The sequence below is a fragment of the Stegostoma tigrinum genome, chromosome 5, assembly GCF_030684315.1.
Source record: "Stegostoma tigrinum isolate sSteTig4 chromosome 5, sSteTig4.hap1, whole genome shotgun sequence".
Taxonomy (NCBI): Eukaryota; Metazoa; Chordata; class Chondrichthyes; order Orectolobiformes; family Stegostomatidae; genus Stegostoma; species Stegostoma tigrinum.
Genome location: NC_081358.1, coordinates 108,017,357 through 108,031,469, shown reverse-complemented (window position 1 = coordinate 108,031,469; position 14,113 = coordinate 108,017,357). Strand labels below are relative to the sequence as shown.

At 40.5% G+C, this 14,113-nt stretch overlaps 1 protein-coding gene across 14 annotated transcripts in view; it reads left to right on the top strand.

Annotated features, from left to right (window-relative positions):
* adgrb1a (adhesion G protein-coupled receptor B1a) overlaps positions 1–14,113 on the top strand; it is a 572,033-nt gene that overhangs the window by 422,705 nt on the left and 135,215 nt on the right. For all 14 annotated transcript variants that reach the window (XM_048528814.2, XM_059646190.1, XM_059646188.1 and 11 more), the window contains one exon: positions 7,351–7,453. In XM_048528814.2, coding sequence (XP_048384771.1) covers positions 7,351–7,453 — 103 coding nt within the window. The remainder of the gene's footprint in view (positions 1–7,350; positions 7,454–14,113) is intronic.

The following is a 14,113-nucleotide window of genomic DNA, read 5'->3' as shown; positions in this document are numbered from 1 at the left end:
AATCCATAAATTTCCGAATCTGAGTAAATCCTATCCCTCAGAACCTTCGCTAATAACCTCCCTACCACTGACAGAAAGCTCACTGGCCTATAATATCTTAGATTATCCCTTTTGCCCTTTTTAACCAAATGAACAAAATTTGATATTATCCAGTTCTCTGAGACCTCTTGTGACTAAAGAGGACACAAAGATTTCATACAAGGTATCACAATTTCCTCACCATTCTCCTTCGGCATTCTGGATCGATGCCATCAAGTCCTGGGCTTGTTACCTTTGTACTTTATGAAACACTCAATACCGCCTAGAATATCAAAATGCCCCTCCTGAGACTCACCATCTACCATGTCCTCCTCCTTTGTGAATCCCAAGGCAAATTTTTCATTAAGGACATCATCCACTTCCTCTAACTGTATGCATAAATTTCCTCCTTTGTCCTTGAACGGGCCTTTCCTTTCCTTAGCTACCACCTTACTTCTTTATGTATGTAAGAAAATACCTTGCAATTGTCCTTAATCCCTTTTGACATGACATTTCAACCCCTTTTAGCCCTTCTAATTATAAATATTTTTTGAACAGGGCAGTTGTATTTATTGATAGACTGTTGCCTGGTTGATGGAGACAAGGCAGAGATAGCTTAACAAGTGAAGCCATATGTAGTTAGTGAGGTTGGGCTTTGGGAGACTCCAACACAGATTCGTATTGATTTTAATTCACAAAGGTCAAATTTACATTGATCCAGGCAGAAGATGTAGGAGTAAGATTATCAATATCAAGTATTAGCCCAGAAAGGCATAAAATTGGTTTGGAAATAGAAAATAACACTGGCTGTGGCAAGGCTGAAAATCTGCTGAACCTGTGTGTGTCCTTGAGCTCCTAAATTAGAACGATGGTTTGAGTTGCAGGCTTTGCAGAAGAGGAGCTAAAGTGGAGGCAGCATATTGATAGAATTGCATTCTGGGAAATGGTGTAAGCGACAAATGGCTGTGAGTGATTTATAATACATTGTCATAAACAACTTTTAGTACAACAAATCCTTTTGTGCCTCAAAGTGGGTGTGTCAATATATGCTGGTCTCGTTTTCATCTGTGAATAAGCTGGACCTCTGAACAGTTGCAAATTAGGACCTTGTGCCTTTCTAGTCTATGTATTTAAACCCTATTGTGAACAGGTATACTTGGGTGTTGAGTTATAATTTATTAGTTCTTTAATAAAATACTTGTAAAATATTCCCAATATGTTAATAAAAGGTAAGAATTTTGCTTCTGCCAAGGCAGAAGCACAAAAAGTAACTACTTCAACACATCGATATTCTTTATGCTGCAGAGAATAGTAAACTGTTCATTGATTGAAAACCTGATCCCTATTTATGAAAGCTGAGCACCAATTACCCTGTCCCAAAGATTAAAAGTCCTTGACTGTCAGTGTTTGCTATCAAAATCAGTTGTAGATGATATTTATTCTGTATAATCAGCAAATCAAACATTTGTTTGGATGTCATATCCATCTTGATTGAAACCATTATAGAGTTGGATTGACCTGAGATTGATGAGTTTGTTTATTTTTAACTGAAGTTGGATAAACGTAAAAAGGCCACTCTTAGTCTTATATCTAGCTTTTAATATGTTGATTAGACACTCGAGATTTTGTAACAGTCGTTGCTTCTGATGTTTTTTTGTGATTCAGGACCTTGGAGAGAGACATGCAGAGAAAGAACGTAAGACTTCAGAACTGTCAAATGTCAAATCCCACTTATGCTGACAAACTGAAAGACCTGTTGTATACCAGTTTTTAGCTCCACCTTCTGTTCTTACTTGCCACCACCCCCCAGTTTTCCTTTCAGCTTGTTCCTAGAGCATGACAACATGCTCAATGCTCACCCTGTAGTCTGTTAAAAAAGGGAAAGGACAGTTTTTTGATGTATGTGCCTTGTGAGCTATTTGACTGCAGAAGCATCAGAGCTGAAGGTGATCCTGGCCTCATCCAACTTTTACATGTGCACACTTAGAATAAATTAGGATTGCAGTTTGGATTAAGAATGGTTCCCTAACTCAAAGACATTGAGGTCAGTTGTTGCCTCTCCAGTTCAGTTCACATCGTGACAGAATGTCTGCACTATTCTTTGCCTCTGTTACTGGCAAAGAACAATATGAATGGGTTTACATGCAAGGACCCAGCTGAAATTAAGCAAACTTGATCCCTCTGGGATAAGTTCTTAGGTTAAAATATCAGATTGATCTTTCTGATTTGGGATTAAATATTTTAGCTATGAGACCAATGCCTGAAAAGCTCGTGGCCCGTTCCCTTGTCACATTTCATTTGAAGTGCGTGGACATAATAGTCACAGCATCCTGTTGACTATTGACTTCTGGGCCTATTGATTCCTGGGCGAGTGATCCTTTTTGTTTGTTATTTCATTGGCTGCCTGTCTCTCAATTGTCCTTGAATGGAATGAATTGTGGGTAATTTCAGAGGGCAGTGAAGAGTCCTATGTAGGCCAGAGCAGGTAAGGATGGCTGATTCCCTTCCCGAAGCAACATCAGTGAACCAGATGGATGTTTCTTTACAACAATTGATGATAGTTTCATGGTATCATTACAGAAACTACATTTTTCTTCAATGTTCCAGGTATATTAATTGAATTCACATTCCACCAGTTGCTATCTTTGTGTCCCTAGGGCATTAGCCTCACCCTCTGGATCACGAACTCAGTGATGCTACCACTGTGTTTCCTCTCTTGTTATGTTAAACTTTTTTTTTTACAGCCAGTCAGTGAACGAAGAGACTGGAACTCAATTTTCAGTTAATTTATTCACAAAGTGAGACACTGAGAAGAATATCTCTGTAACTCTAAAACCAGCCATTCATTAATAAGTAACTCGTAATATGTGCACACATACTTATCCAACAGGTGTCTCTTAACTATAGTGTTTAACCTTAATTTAAATAATTAACTGATTGTTTTATTCTTTAAATAAAAGTCAAGCAGTAATATTCACAAGCATTTACAAGTAATATTTCAAAACATTCAGTGGAGATCAAAATGTGATTTCCCATGTTCTCTCTAAAACGATATAACAGGAGACACCACTCCTCCAGGGTCTACAAGTAACATTTTGGCATAAGCACTCCTTTCCATGAAGCAGTCAGATCATTTGTGACTTGCACCAATTCATTCAATCTTGAAGGTTTCCTTTTCTCAGACACATCTTTCACACGAGTAACGGTAATCCTTCAGCTTTTTTACTTAGGTCTTTTTGTCGAGTGAATGTTGTCTCGCAGTGAACAAATATCTATCTAACGTTCAGTGGATCAACTGATTCAGTCAGTCCGTTGTGTAGAATTGCCTCTTCAATATTTGACAAACATTATCCCTTGTCTAATTCTTCCACAAATCACGGTGTTTTGCAACTAAAGTACTTTATAGCAAACTGCTTTGTATTTTCTTGGCTTCTCAGTCTGAAGGGTAGTCTTCTCCATTTTCACCCACCAAAACATGAAACCTGCTGCACTTGAATACCCATCAGGATAAATGGCACGAAAAGCATCACAAAAATATTGTATCACACAAGGTTTGAAACTTAAGTGCACATTTGTGCATATTCAGCTCTTCTAATATTTTATTTGCCCTTGAGACATCCTCAGTTTTAAGGCACTTTAATACGATTCTTAGTTCCAGTTTCCCTTGGCTGAGACAAAGACCAATTTAACTGAATAATCGAGCTTCACAGCTGTTCCATTTCTCCTGCAGATGTGATGTCATCTTTCCACGATGACCTATTCTGATTAAATGGGATGGGAGTAATATCTGGTGAATAGGATTACTAATTCAAAGTAACTGTACTTCTCTTCTGCTTAAAGTCTAAACCAATGTCTTTAAAAACCTAGTATCAGAGATAATGGGAACTGCAGGGCGGAAGTCCCCCTCGTTCTCACACACCACCCTACCAACCTCCGGATACAACGCATCATCCTCCGACACCTCCGCCATTTACAATCCGACCCCACCACCCAAGACATTTTTCCATCCCCTCCCCTGTCTGCTTTCCGGAGAGACCACTCTCTCCGTGACTCTCTTGTTCGCTCCACACTGCCCTCCAACCCCACCACACCCGGCACCTTCCCCTGCAATCGCAGGAAATGCTACACTTGTCCCCACACCTCCTCCCTCACCCCCATCCCAGGCCCCAAGATGACCTTCCACATTAAGCAGAGGTTCACCTGCACATCTGCCAATGTGGTATACTGCATCCACTGTACCCGGTGCGGCATCCTCTACATTGGGGAAACCAAGCGGAGGCTTGGGGACCGCTTTGCAGAACACCTCCGCTCAGTTCGCAACAAACAACTGCACCTCCCAGTCTCAAACCATTTCCACTCCCCCTCCCATTCTCTAGATGACATGTCCATCATGGGCCTCCTGCAGTGCCACAATGATGCCACCCGAAGGTTGCAGGAACAGCAACTCATATTCTGCCTGGGAACCCTGCAGCCATATGGTATCAATGTGGACTTCACCAGTTTCAAAATCTCCCCTTCCCCTACTGCATCCCTAAACCAGCCCAGTTCGTCCCCTCCCCCCACTGCACCACACAACCAGCCCAGCTCTTCCCCCCCCCACCCACTGCATCCCAAAACCAGTCCAACCTGTCTCTGCCTCCCTAACCGGTTCTTCCTCTCACCCATCCCTTCCTCCCACCCCAAGCCGCGCCCCCAGCTACCTACTAATCTCATCCCACCTCCTTGACCTGTCTGTCTTCCCTGGACTGACCTATCCCCTCCCTACCTCCCCACCTACACTCTCTCCACCTATCTTCTTTACTCTCCATCTTCAGTCCGCCTCCCCCTCTCTCCCTATTTATTCCAGTTCCCTCTCCCCATCCCCCTCTCTGATGAAGGGTCTAGGCCCGAAACGTCAGCTTTTGTGCTCCTGAGATGCTGCTTGGCCTGCTGTGTTCATCCAGCCTCACATTTTATTTTCTTTAAAAACCTAGAAGCCTGAATTTGAACCTGAAGTGCCATTTTAATCTGATTAATGACACACTTCTCAATTTACACAATACTGGCCCATAGGAAGTCATGGGCATTCTCTGAAGATGCCTGAAAAATTCCCTTTCTGAAACCAGAACATTGTGGGTTATGTTTTTAGTTGAACACAGCCTACTCTTAGATCTCAGCAAAAAAAGAAATTTTCATTTTTTGAGGTATGATTCAGGTCATAAACAGACTTTGATTAGTTTCCATGGTTTCCTTTCTGTATAACTTTTCTGCCAAGACATTTTTTGAAACACTTGTTACAGGAAAATAGCTTTTTTGTCATTTGGTCTACACTGTCATCAATGTGTAGCCAAAAAGGGCTTAAAAAAGGCTTTCAGGTTTATTTTTCTCATTGTAGGAGAGCCTGCTTTAACATCTGTATTTTCATGTCTCTTCATTTTATCATCCTCACCACAAGGACGAGTTTTGCAGAAATCCATCTCTGCAACAAGGTATTTTTTATCTGGTAGTTCAGAATGAACTCTAAATTCTTTCCAACTATCCAAATTATAATTTTTCCTTAAGTCTCTTGAATAGTTTACCCTCTGGTTTGCTGCCCCTCAAAAACTTCACAGTCTTCAGGATTTATACAAGCAGTCCTATTTCAAGACAATTCTGTGGCCCTCCACGATTTCATTTGAATTCCATTTGAGTTACAGTTTCTACTTGCACTTTTATATCTCTCTCGTTTAGGATTTCAAATGGTCCGAGAGATCAATTGATAAACACTATACCCTCCAAATGTCTGGACCAAATTCTTCACTTGAATCAGTCATGCTCGTGCAGCCATCCTCTTGCAGTTTGGTTGATTTGATCAGATGTTGTGCAAGATTTCATGTATCACTGCTTGATTTGTTTCACAGAGTCCATTCCTGTAACTGTTTTGTATGAAATGATGACTCTTTTTAGTGACCTTAATTGACCTTTTGATATCAAACTCGAAACAAGTTCTACTTTCATACTCCTTGGTCCTTGTTCCATCCTCATTTTGGAATGAATCTCAATAACATTTTAGCCAGTATGCTCTGCAAACAGTCAACTTGCAGCGACTTTCTAACACTGCAAAGTTAAATTAACCCATGACTAATACAATAATTACCAGAATAAACTTCTTGTGACAAGTACAAGTATTAGGTTCGGCTTTCAAATTTTCTATGACATGTGTACCATTACTAGCCCTGCTGTTCTGCTTTGGGTAGTTCATGGCACAATGATATTCTGACTCATGCCTGATGCACCTCTTAGCTTTTCCAAGCATAAATGAGATTCATTTGTTACTATTACTCCTGTCATCTGCAGTGATGTGCCAGTAATAGTTTTATCCTTTTCATTCCATCTTGAAGCTTTGCTGGCCGTGGTGCTTGCACCCAGCTTCTGGATAACCTAGAAGTGCCTCAGTTATAGGATCCCCCTTCTTTGTTGCATTTATGCAGTCAAAACTGGCAGGAATTACTGCTTCCTCAGAAATTTTTCCAAGGCAGTAGACATCTGCTCTAAAAGGGCATCTTTTTCTGAGAACAGAACCTCAGAGGAGAAGGAACCTCTCCAGATGTGATACCTTTGCAAATTCCAGTAACTTATGTGTGGATGCAACACAGAGAATTTCCAAATTGCATTTCTATTATCTTTTGCTAGTACATAAAAATCTGTGATAGATATGTCCATGGAATGTCAATCTAATTTTTATATCTATTAATGCTTGATCATATTTTGTGAGTATGCAATTAAATAGCCTCTCTGGTCTGGTAAATTTTATTCAGAATGTCGAGTAGAACAGCCATATCTTCACACTAGCCAACTGATAGGCTTCAAACTCACCAGATACTTTGTCACTTTCTGACAGAGTAAAGTCAGAAGCAATATGAAGGCAATAATGTTTCTTGTTTCCATAAGGTGCTCCTTCCACTGGGATCACTTTCAGACACAAGGAGCATTTGTGGGGAATTGTCTCCTCACTGTCTATGTTTGTGTTCAGCAATTCTTTGTTAAAGATATCCTGAATTGTTCTGTTCTGGAAAAAGACATTCTTTGCTTCCAACCTTCAGAACATCAAAACTGTTAGAGCCAGTTGGTGAAAGCAGAATCTAGATGACAACCTTTATTTCATTTAACCATTGCATTTTAACTGAACCATTCCAAAAATATAGTTGCCGACTCTGCAACCTCCTTTTGGTGTCAATAATTGTTTTCTTCTGTGTAAGGAATGAGTGACTTCTCTTTCCTCCACTGCCCCATCCATAGACATTCAACCATAAATTAAACCATTAACAAAGTAATGTTTTACTTTGTAATTTTTGTTTCTCATGTACATTGCAGGTACATTCGGTCAGAACGATCAGTAATTTTAATAAACTTCTGCCTATCGATCATTTCATCAAATGCTCTTATCCTCATCGGACAGACTCAGACAAGAAATAAGGTAAGTTTTTTTTTTAAACTGTGTGCACTACATGTTTTTTAGCAGATCTGTGTTTAGATGTTTTAACTTTTTAACATTTTTACTGTAAGGCGATTCAAGATAAGGAGAAGGCAGTTTGAAGACTGAAATCTGAATACATAATTGTGATTTTTTTTCATAATTAGGACTAAGAGCCTTAGATCATTAAGTTAGAAGTTTAATTCTCACTGATGGGACTTCAACATGTAATCTAGACTGTCATTTCAGTGGAGTACTGAGCATTGTGTTGTTTAGTATGATATATTTCTGATGAGTTGTTAAACTGAGACCTGGTCTTCCTACTCAAGTGGATACTATTTGAAGATGAGCAGGTGTTTCTCAACATTTACCCATCAAACAACACCGAAAGATGTTGTCATTTTTTAGTTACTGTTGAGAAAGTTAGCTGTCGTGTTTCCTGCATTCTATTTGTGAATGCACTGGTTGTGAAATGCTTTTAGGTTTGCCCTGAGGTTGTGAAAAGCCCTATACAGATGGAAGTTCTTTCATTAGTTTACCTTGGAAGAAAATGGTTTCATTCTGAAAGCCGCTTGGCAGTACAGAATTTGAGTCTAGCTGATGACAAGAGACATACCGTTGAGGTTTTTCATTTTGCATTGATCAGGACAGATGCAAGAACACCAAATTTCAAAGGCAGCAACAACTTATACTCAATGAGAAAATAAAAATGCTTATTGCTTGACAAGTCAACGCTGATTTGTCTAGGCACTGCCATGGAGAAGATTGCCCTCCACGCAATGATTTTGCTCAGCTCCGAGCCAGTTTTCTGATGCAATCTGTATGGAAAGACTTTGATTTATCAAAGTAGCACGATTTTTTCATGCAGCATAAATTGTTGCTTCTTTTGAAATTTGGCATTCTTGCATATGTCCTGATGAATGCAAGTCAGGAAGCTTCAAGAGTATATTTTTTCATCAAACCTAAAAATGCTTTATTGGGACACAAGAATTTTACACACTCTGAATCACTTCCAAATAGTGCATTAACTGTTTTACGTTGATATTCGTCAAACGTATTTTTACTTTTAGCAAGGCTTAACAGCCATCAGATAAATCATCATTGGCAATTTTTTTTTAATGTAGCTTGTGGGAGAAATTCTTTTCTTCAGCTCGTGCCCCAGAGTCTGTCAGTTCTGTCTGAATTAGCTGAACATAGTTATGTTTGATGTCTGTCTTAAAGGACAGTGTATTTGACACTATGGCAAATGATATGGCAGCCAATTTAAGTGCTCCAGTCTTACCTTTCTCTTGCTCGAAGATAGCTGAACCACAAGTAATGCCACAGGCTGTTTTTGTTATTTAATTTAAACTTGATTGTTACAAGATGCATCAGATGGATACTGCGAACGTTCAACATTAGCTAAATCCTGAATAGATAGTGTCTGTTCGTTGATGTATTAGGAATAGAAATGTGTAACATATGCCCTTTACAGAATTATCAAGACAAAACAAGATCAAGCAATGAGATTAAATCACAAAATGTCATAAATCCAAGAATAAGACTTTTCCCCAGGGCAGGATTGACTGCCACGAGGGGTCATAGTTTTAAGGTGTTAGGACGAAGGTATAGAGGAGACATCAGAGGGAGGTTCTTCACCCAGAGAGTTGAGAGCGCATGGAATAGTTTGCCAGTGGTAGTCGTGGAAGTGGAGTCATTAGTGACATTTAAGCAACTGCTGGACATGCACATGGACAACAGTGAATTGAGGGGAATGTAGGTTAGGTTATTTTATTTTTGGATTAGGATTATTCCACGGCACCACATCATGGGCCGAAGGGCCTGTACTGTGCTGTACTTTTCTATGTTCTATGTTCTATTACGAGAGCAGCATCTTTTTGCTTCAGTTACCAATAACTGCAGAATTTTTCTTGTCTACGAAAATGGCACTTGTAAGATTTTTGGTTAACATATTCCTGAAGCATGTATTATATCAATTCTGATCATCATAATCTAAGTAAATCGCAAAAAGTAACATAATAATAAAGAAAACACTCCAGTAAGATCAAAGGAACTAGTAACAATGGTAAGTTGTTTGGTCCCTTAACTCTGCTCCACTCTTCATTAGGATTGTGGCTGACCGGATACACCTCAAGTCCACTTTTCTGCCTTTTTGCCATAACCCTTGATTCGCCTGCTGATCAAGAATATCTCTACGTCAGATTGAAATATGGCCAATAGAAGCACCCCTGCATCTCTCTGTGCCAGACCATTCCAAAGACGCATAACCCTCTGAGAGAAGAATTTCCTCTCATCTTAGTCTTAGGTTGGCATCACCTTATTTGGCATTCCCTCTGGTCTCACACTGTCCCACGAGGAGAAAACCTTCTGAGTATATACCCTGTCAAGCCCTTCAGGAACCGATATATTTCGATGAGATTAGAAGAATGAGAGGAAATCTCAGGAGAGTAGAGTCCCAATCTGTTTTACCTTTGCTCATAACACAGTCTGTCCTTACTAGGGTTAAGCCTAGTGGATCTTTTCTGTACTGCCTCCAATGAAATTATATCTTTCCTTAAATAAGGAGATCAAACTCGTGGTACTCCGATGTGGTCTCACCAGCATCTTGTATTGTTGTGTTAAGACTTCGCTATTCTTACATGCCAACCCCCTTCAAATAAGAGTTAAAATTCCATTAGCCTTCGTGATTACCTGCTGCGCCTGTGTGCGAGCTTTCTGTCTTTTGTGCGCACGTGCCCCATGTCCTTTTGTGCCGCAGCTTTTCTCCATTTAAGTAATACTCCATTGTTTAGTTCTCTCGTCTGACATGAGCAACATCAAATTTTTCCATAGGATAGTCAATCTACGATTTCTTTACCCACTTACTCAACTTATAAGTATTTCTCTGTGAACTGTTTGTATCCCTTTGCAATCTGCCTTTCCACCTAGTTTTAATATTGTTTGCAAATTTTGCTGCACTGCATTCACTAAGAAACACCAAGTTGTAGATACTTAGGCTGAGGAATTGGATTGTATAGTGCTCACTTTCCAAGCAAAGAGAAGCGGTTGAAGGGTCCACTAGGAAAGGGCAGAATCTGATATTTGGCAATAACAAAGCCACCAGCATATTGGACTTACTATTTTACTTACATGCCTGTTCGCCAACTGAATTTAGTTTTGAAAGGTCTTCTGCCCAGAGCCTTCTGTAAAATTGGACAGAAACTCAGGAGTTTCCACAGTGCCTAATGTTAAGTTGACCACTGGAAGTTGTGGATTTAATATGTGGGTAAAGGCACCAGTTGCCACCAGATGTTGCAAAAAGTCATATGTTTCCATTGAAATTAGTCACTGTTAACAGTGAACCTAAAAAAGAAGCTCAGATTTCCAGCCCGTTTTCTTCCGTGTATGAAATCATGGAATCCCTTGGGTGTGGAAAGAGACAAATCAGCCCGTTGTGTCTTCACTGACCCTTTGAAGAGTATCCCACCCAGACCCACATCCCCCACACTATCCCTGCATTTTCTATGGCTAACCCACCTAGCCTGGACATCCATGAACACTGCAGGGCAATTTAGCATGGCCAGTCCACTTAACCTGTGTATCTTTGGGCTGTGGAATGAAACCAGAGCATCCAGCTGAAAGCTAGGCTGGAATCATACCTACGTACCTGTCGCTTTGAGGCAATAGTGCTAATCACTGTGCCACTGTGCCACACAAAGAGCACCAGATCGGGGAGTTGAACCCTGGCCCCTCATATTGATAGTCTGATGCTCTATTGACTGAGCTGCAGGTTCCCAAGTCTTACCAGCCGGTTCTTTCATTCTCTAATTTACATTTATTATTTGATCTAATTTATATTTTTAGTGTTCTATTTTCCTTTATATTCTCCTTTATACTTACTTCTTGGGCTGTGAGATTTGTTGGTAAGGCTAATATTTAGAACTCAACCCAGGTTGCCCATGAGCTACCTATAACAGTGATTTTATTTCTTATTCTTTCATGGAATCAGGAAATCATTGGCAAGGTCAGCATTTACACCTTTCTGTGACATGTAAGAGGACAGCTCACTATGGGTCAGTAATCAGTATTAGCCAGGTCATGGAATGATGGAGGATTTCTTCCTGTTATGAGTTAAATGAGATTTTATGCCATCACAGTTGTTCAATGGTCAGTTTTAACAAGTCTAGTGTTTATCTCAAATTAATTATTTTTACACTTTTTTAGTAAGAGTTAGTTAATTAAATTCTCCCAGCTGCTATGATGTGAATTTAAGTTTGGCCTCTGGACTGTCAGTGCAGGCATCTAGATTACTAGACCAGTAACATTCCCACAATGCTCCTGTCTCCCTCCTTAATATCAGTTGTTCTGCCTTCTTTTCTGTTTTAAATAGTCTCACGTTGCTTTCTTTGGTGTCCCTGAGGCCACTGTCCTCCTGGGAGGTGACACCTTGATTGAAAATCTAAGACTACGATTGCCTGAAGACCAGCCGTGGAGGTCATTTTGTCGCCTCATTGAGCGCTTGCATCTGACAAGCTTTAAAGAGTGGAACTGAAATTGCAATCCCCAAAAGTAACATTGAAATGGAAGTGGTCTTGTCTGCAATACAAGGAGCCTAGTCAGGCTTGGATGAGCTGATTTTTAAGCAGGCCAGTAAGGGTTATGCTCAGATGACTTATTCCATCATACATATCCAAGCTGCATTCAAGAAATAACATTACACACTGAGGGAGGTGCTGCAGGGAATATAAATGTCTAATTTTACCTTCTTCCACTCTCAGGAATCAAGGAAAGGAGCTTCAAAAAGTCAATAGCCTACCATTCCTTTTCAAATGTCACCTCACTTGCTATTCCTTTCCAGTGAAATGCCTTCAAACCTGTTTAAAGAGTTCCTTTCAACTAAATGATTTCACTGTTGAAGACTGCAATTTCCCATACCATCTTTCAATTTTCTGCATTTAAAATGCTTGCATGGAATCTGAGCATCACTGACAGAGTCAACATATGCTTCTCCACTCCGAATTAGCTTTGAGAAGGTGGTGGTGAACCGTTTCCTTGAACTGTTGCCAGCCCTTGTGTTAGAAGGGGCGTTCCACAATTGTACCTCCAGTGAGAGCAGAAGTGTGACAGTATTTTTAAATCATCATGTTTGAGGCTCCCAGGGGAATTTGCACTTGATGGTATTCCCATGCATTTGCTGCCCCTGACCTTGTAGGCGGTAGTGATGGTGAGTTTTGAAGGTACTGGCTGAGGAACCTTGGTGGATTGTTGCAATTTCCATACAATGACTGCTGCTGCTGTGCGCAGTGGCCTGGAAGTGAACGTTGAAGGTCGTAGATGGGATGTAAACGAAGAGGACCGGAATAACAAGGTGTGGAGCTGGATGAACACAGCAGGCCAAGCAGCAATAGAGGAGCAGGAATGCTGACATTTCGGGCCTAGACCCTTCTTCAGAAGACCCATTCTGTACCTTGTTATCTCAGATTCTGCAGCATCTGCAGTTTGTACTATCTTCGAAACAATGAAGAGGATAGCTTTGTTTGGTGTGGCATCAAGTTTTGGAAATGCACTCATACAGCGGGTAGAGAGTATTCAAACATTGCTTCTGATTTGTGCTTTTGGAGTCTGGCTTGTGGATTCTGCAAGTGATTAATTTACTGCAGCGTTACCAGCATCATGTCTGCTATTTTTAGCCACAGAATTTATAAGATTGGTCGAATTCAGTTTCTGGTCTTTGGTAGCCGTGAGGCTGTTCAGGAATTCAGCCATGGTATTCACATTTAAACATTGAAAATGGAAGCTGTTGTAGGCCGTTTGGTTCCTTTGCCCTGTTCTACCATTCAGTAGGATCGTGGCTTGTTCACTCTCCAACTCAGTTCCTGCTTTCTCCTCATATCCTCTCATCCCTCAGCAGGCTCACAACTCTCTGGGTTGAGTAATTTCTTCTTATCTCTGTCTTAAATGTATGCTCAGACTATGATGCCTTGTTTATGACATCCCTCCCCGCATCTCCTAAACTCCAGTGAACATAGTCCAAACCCAATCCAGTCTGTCTTCATGTATCTGTTCTGACATCCCAGCAATCAATTTTGCACTCCCGTCATAGTCAGAACACCTTTTCTCAATTGTAACTGAATCTCTGCACAAAATTCCTTGGTGTGGTCTCACCAAGGGCCCTGTACCATTGCAGCACGATATCTTTGCTCTGCTCCTCTTGCTACAAAGCTAGTTTATTGAAGAGGTTCATTGCTTGGCACTGGTTTAGCATAAATGTTACTGCCACTTATCAACCTCTTACATTGTAGAGGTACTTACCACTGTAATTATTAGCAGCCATCTTCACATGGATTTTATGATGGAGGGAAGGTTATTAATGAAGCAGTTGAAGATATTTCAATGCAGAACACAACCCTAATGAACTCCTGCAGTGAAGACCTTGGCTGGAGCTGATTAGTCTCCAACAACCACAAACATCTTTGCTCAGTATGACCCCAGCTATTGTGTAGTTTTCCCTGATTCCTACTTATTTCACATCTGCTGGTTCTTCTTGACACCACATATGGTCATTTGTTATCTTGATGTCAAAGGCAGCTGTTCTCACTTTAGTTCTTTTGCCCTGTTTGGACCAAGACCATGATGAGTTCAGGAGCTGACAAGCCCTGCTGGAGGACGCTGAGCTCTGGTGAG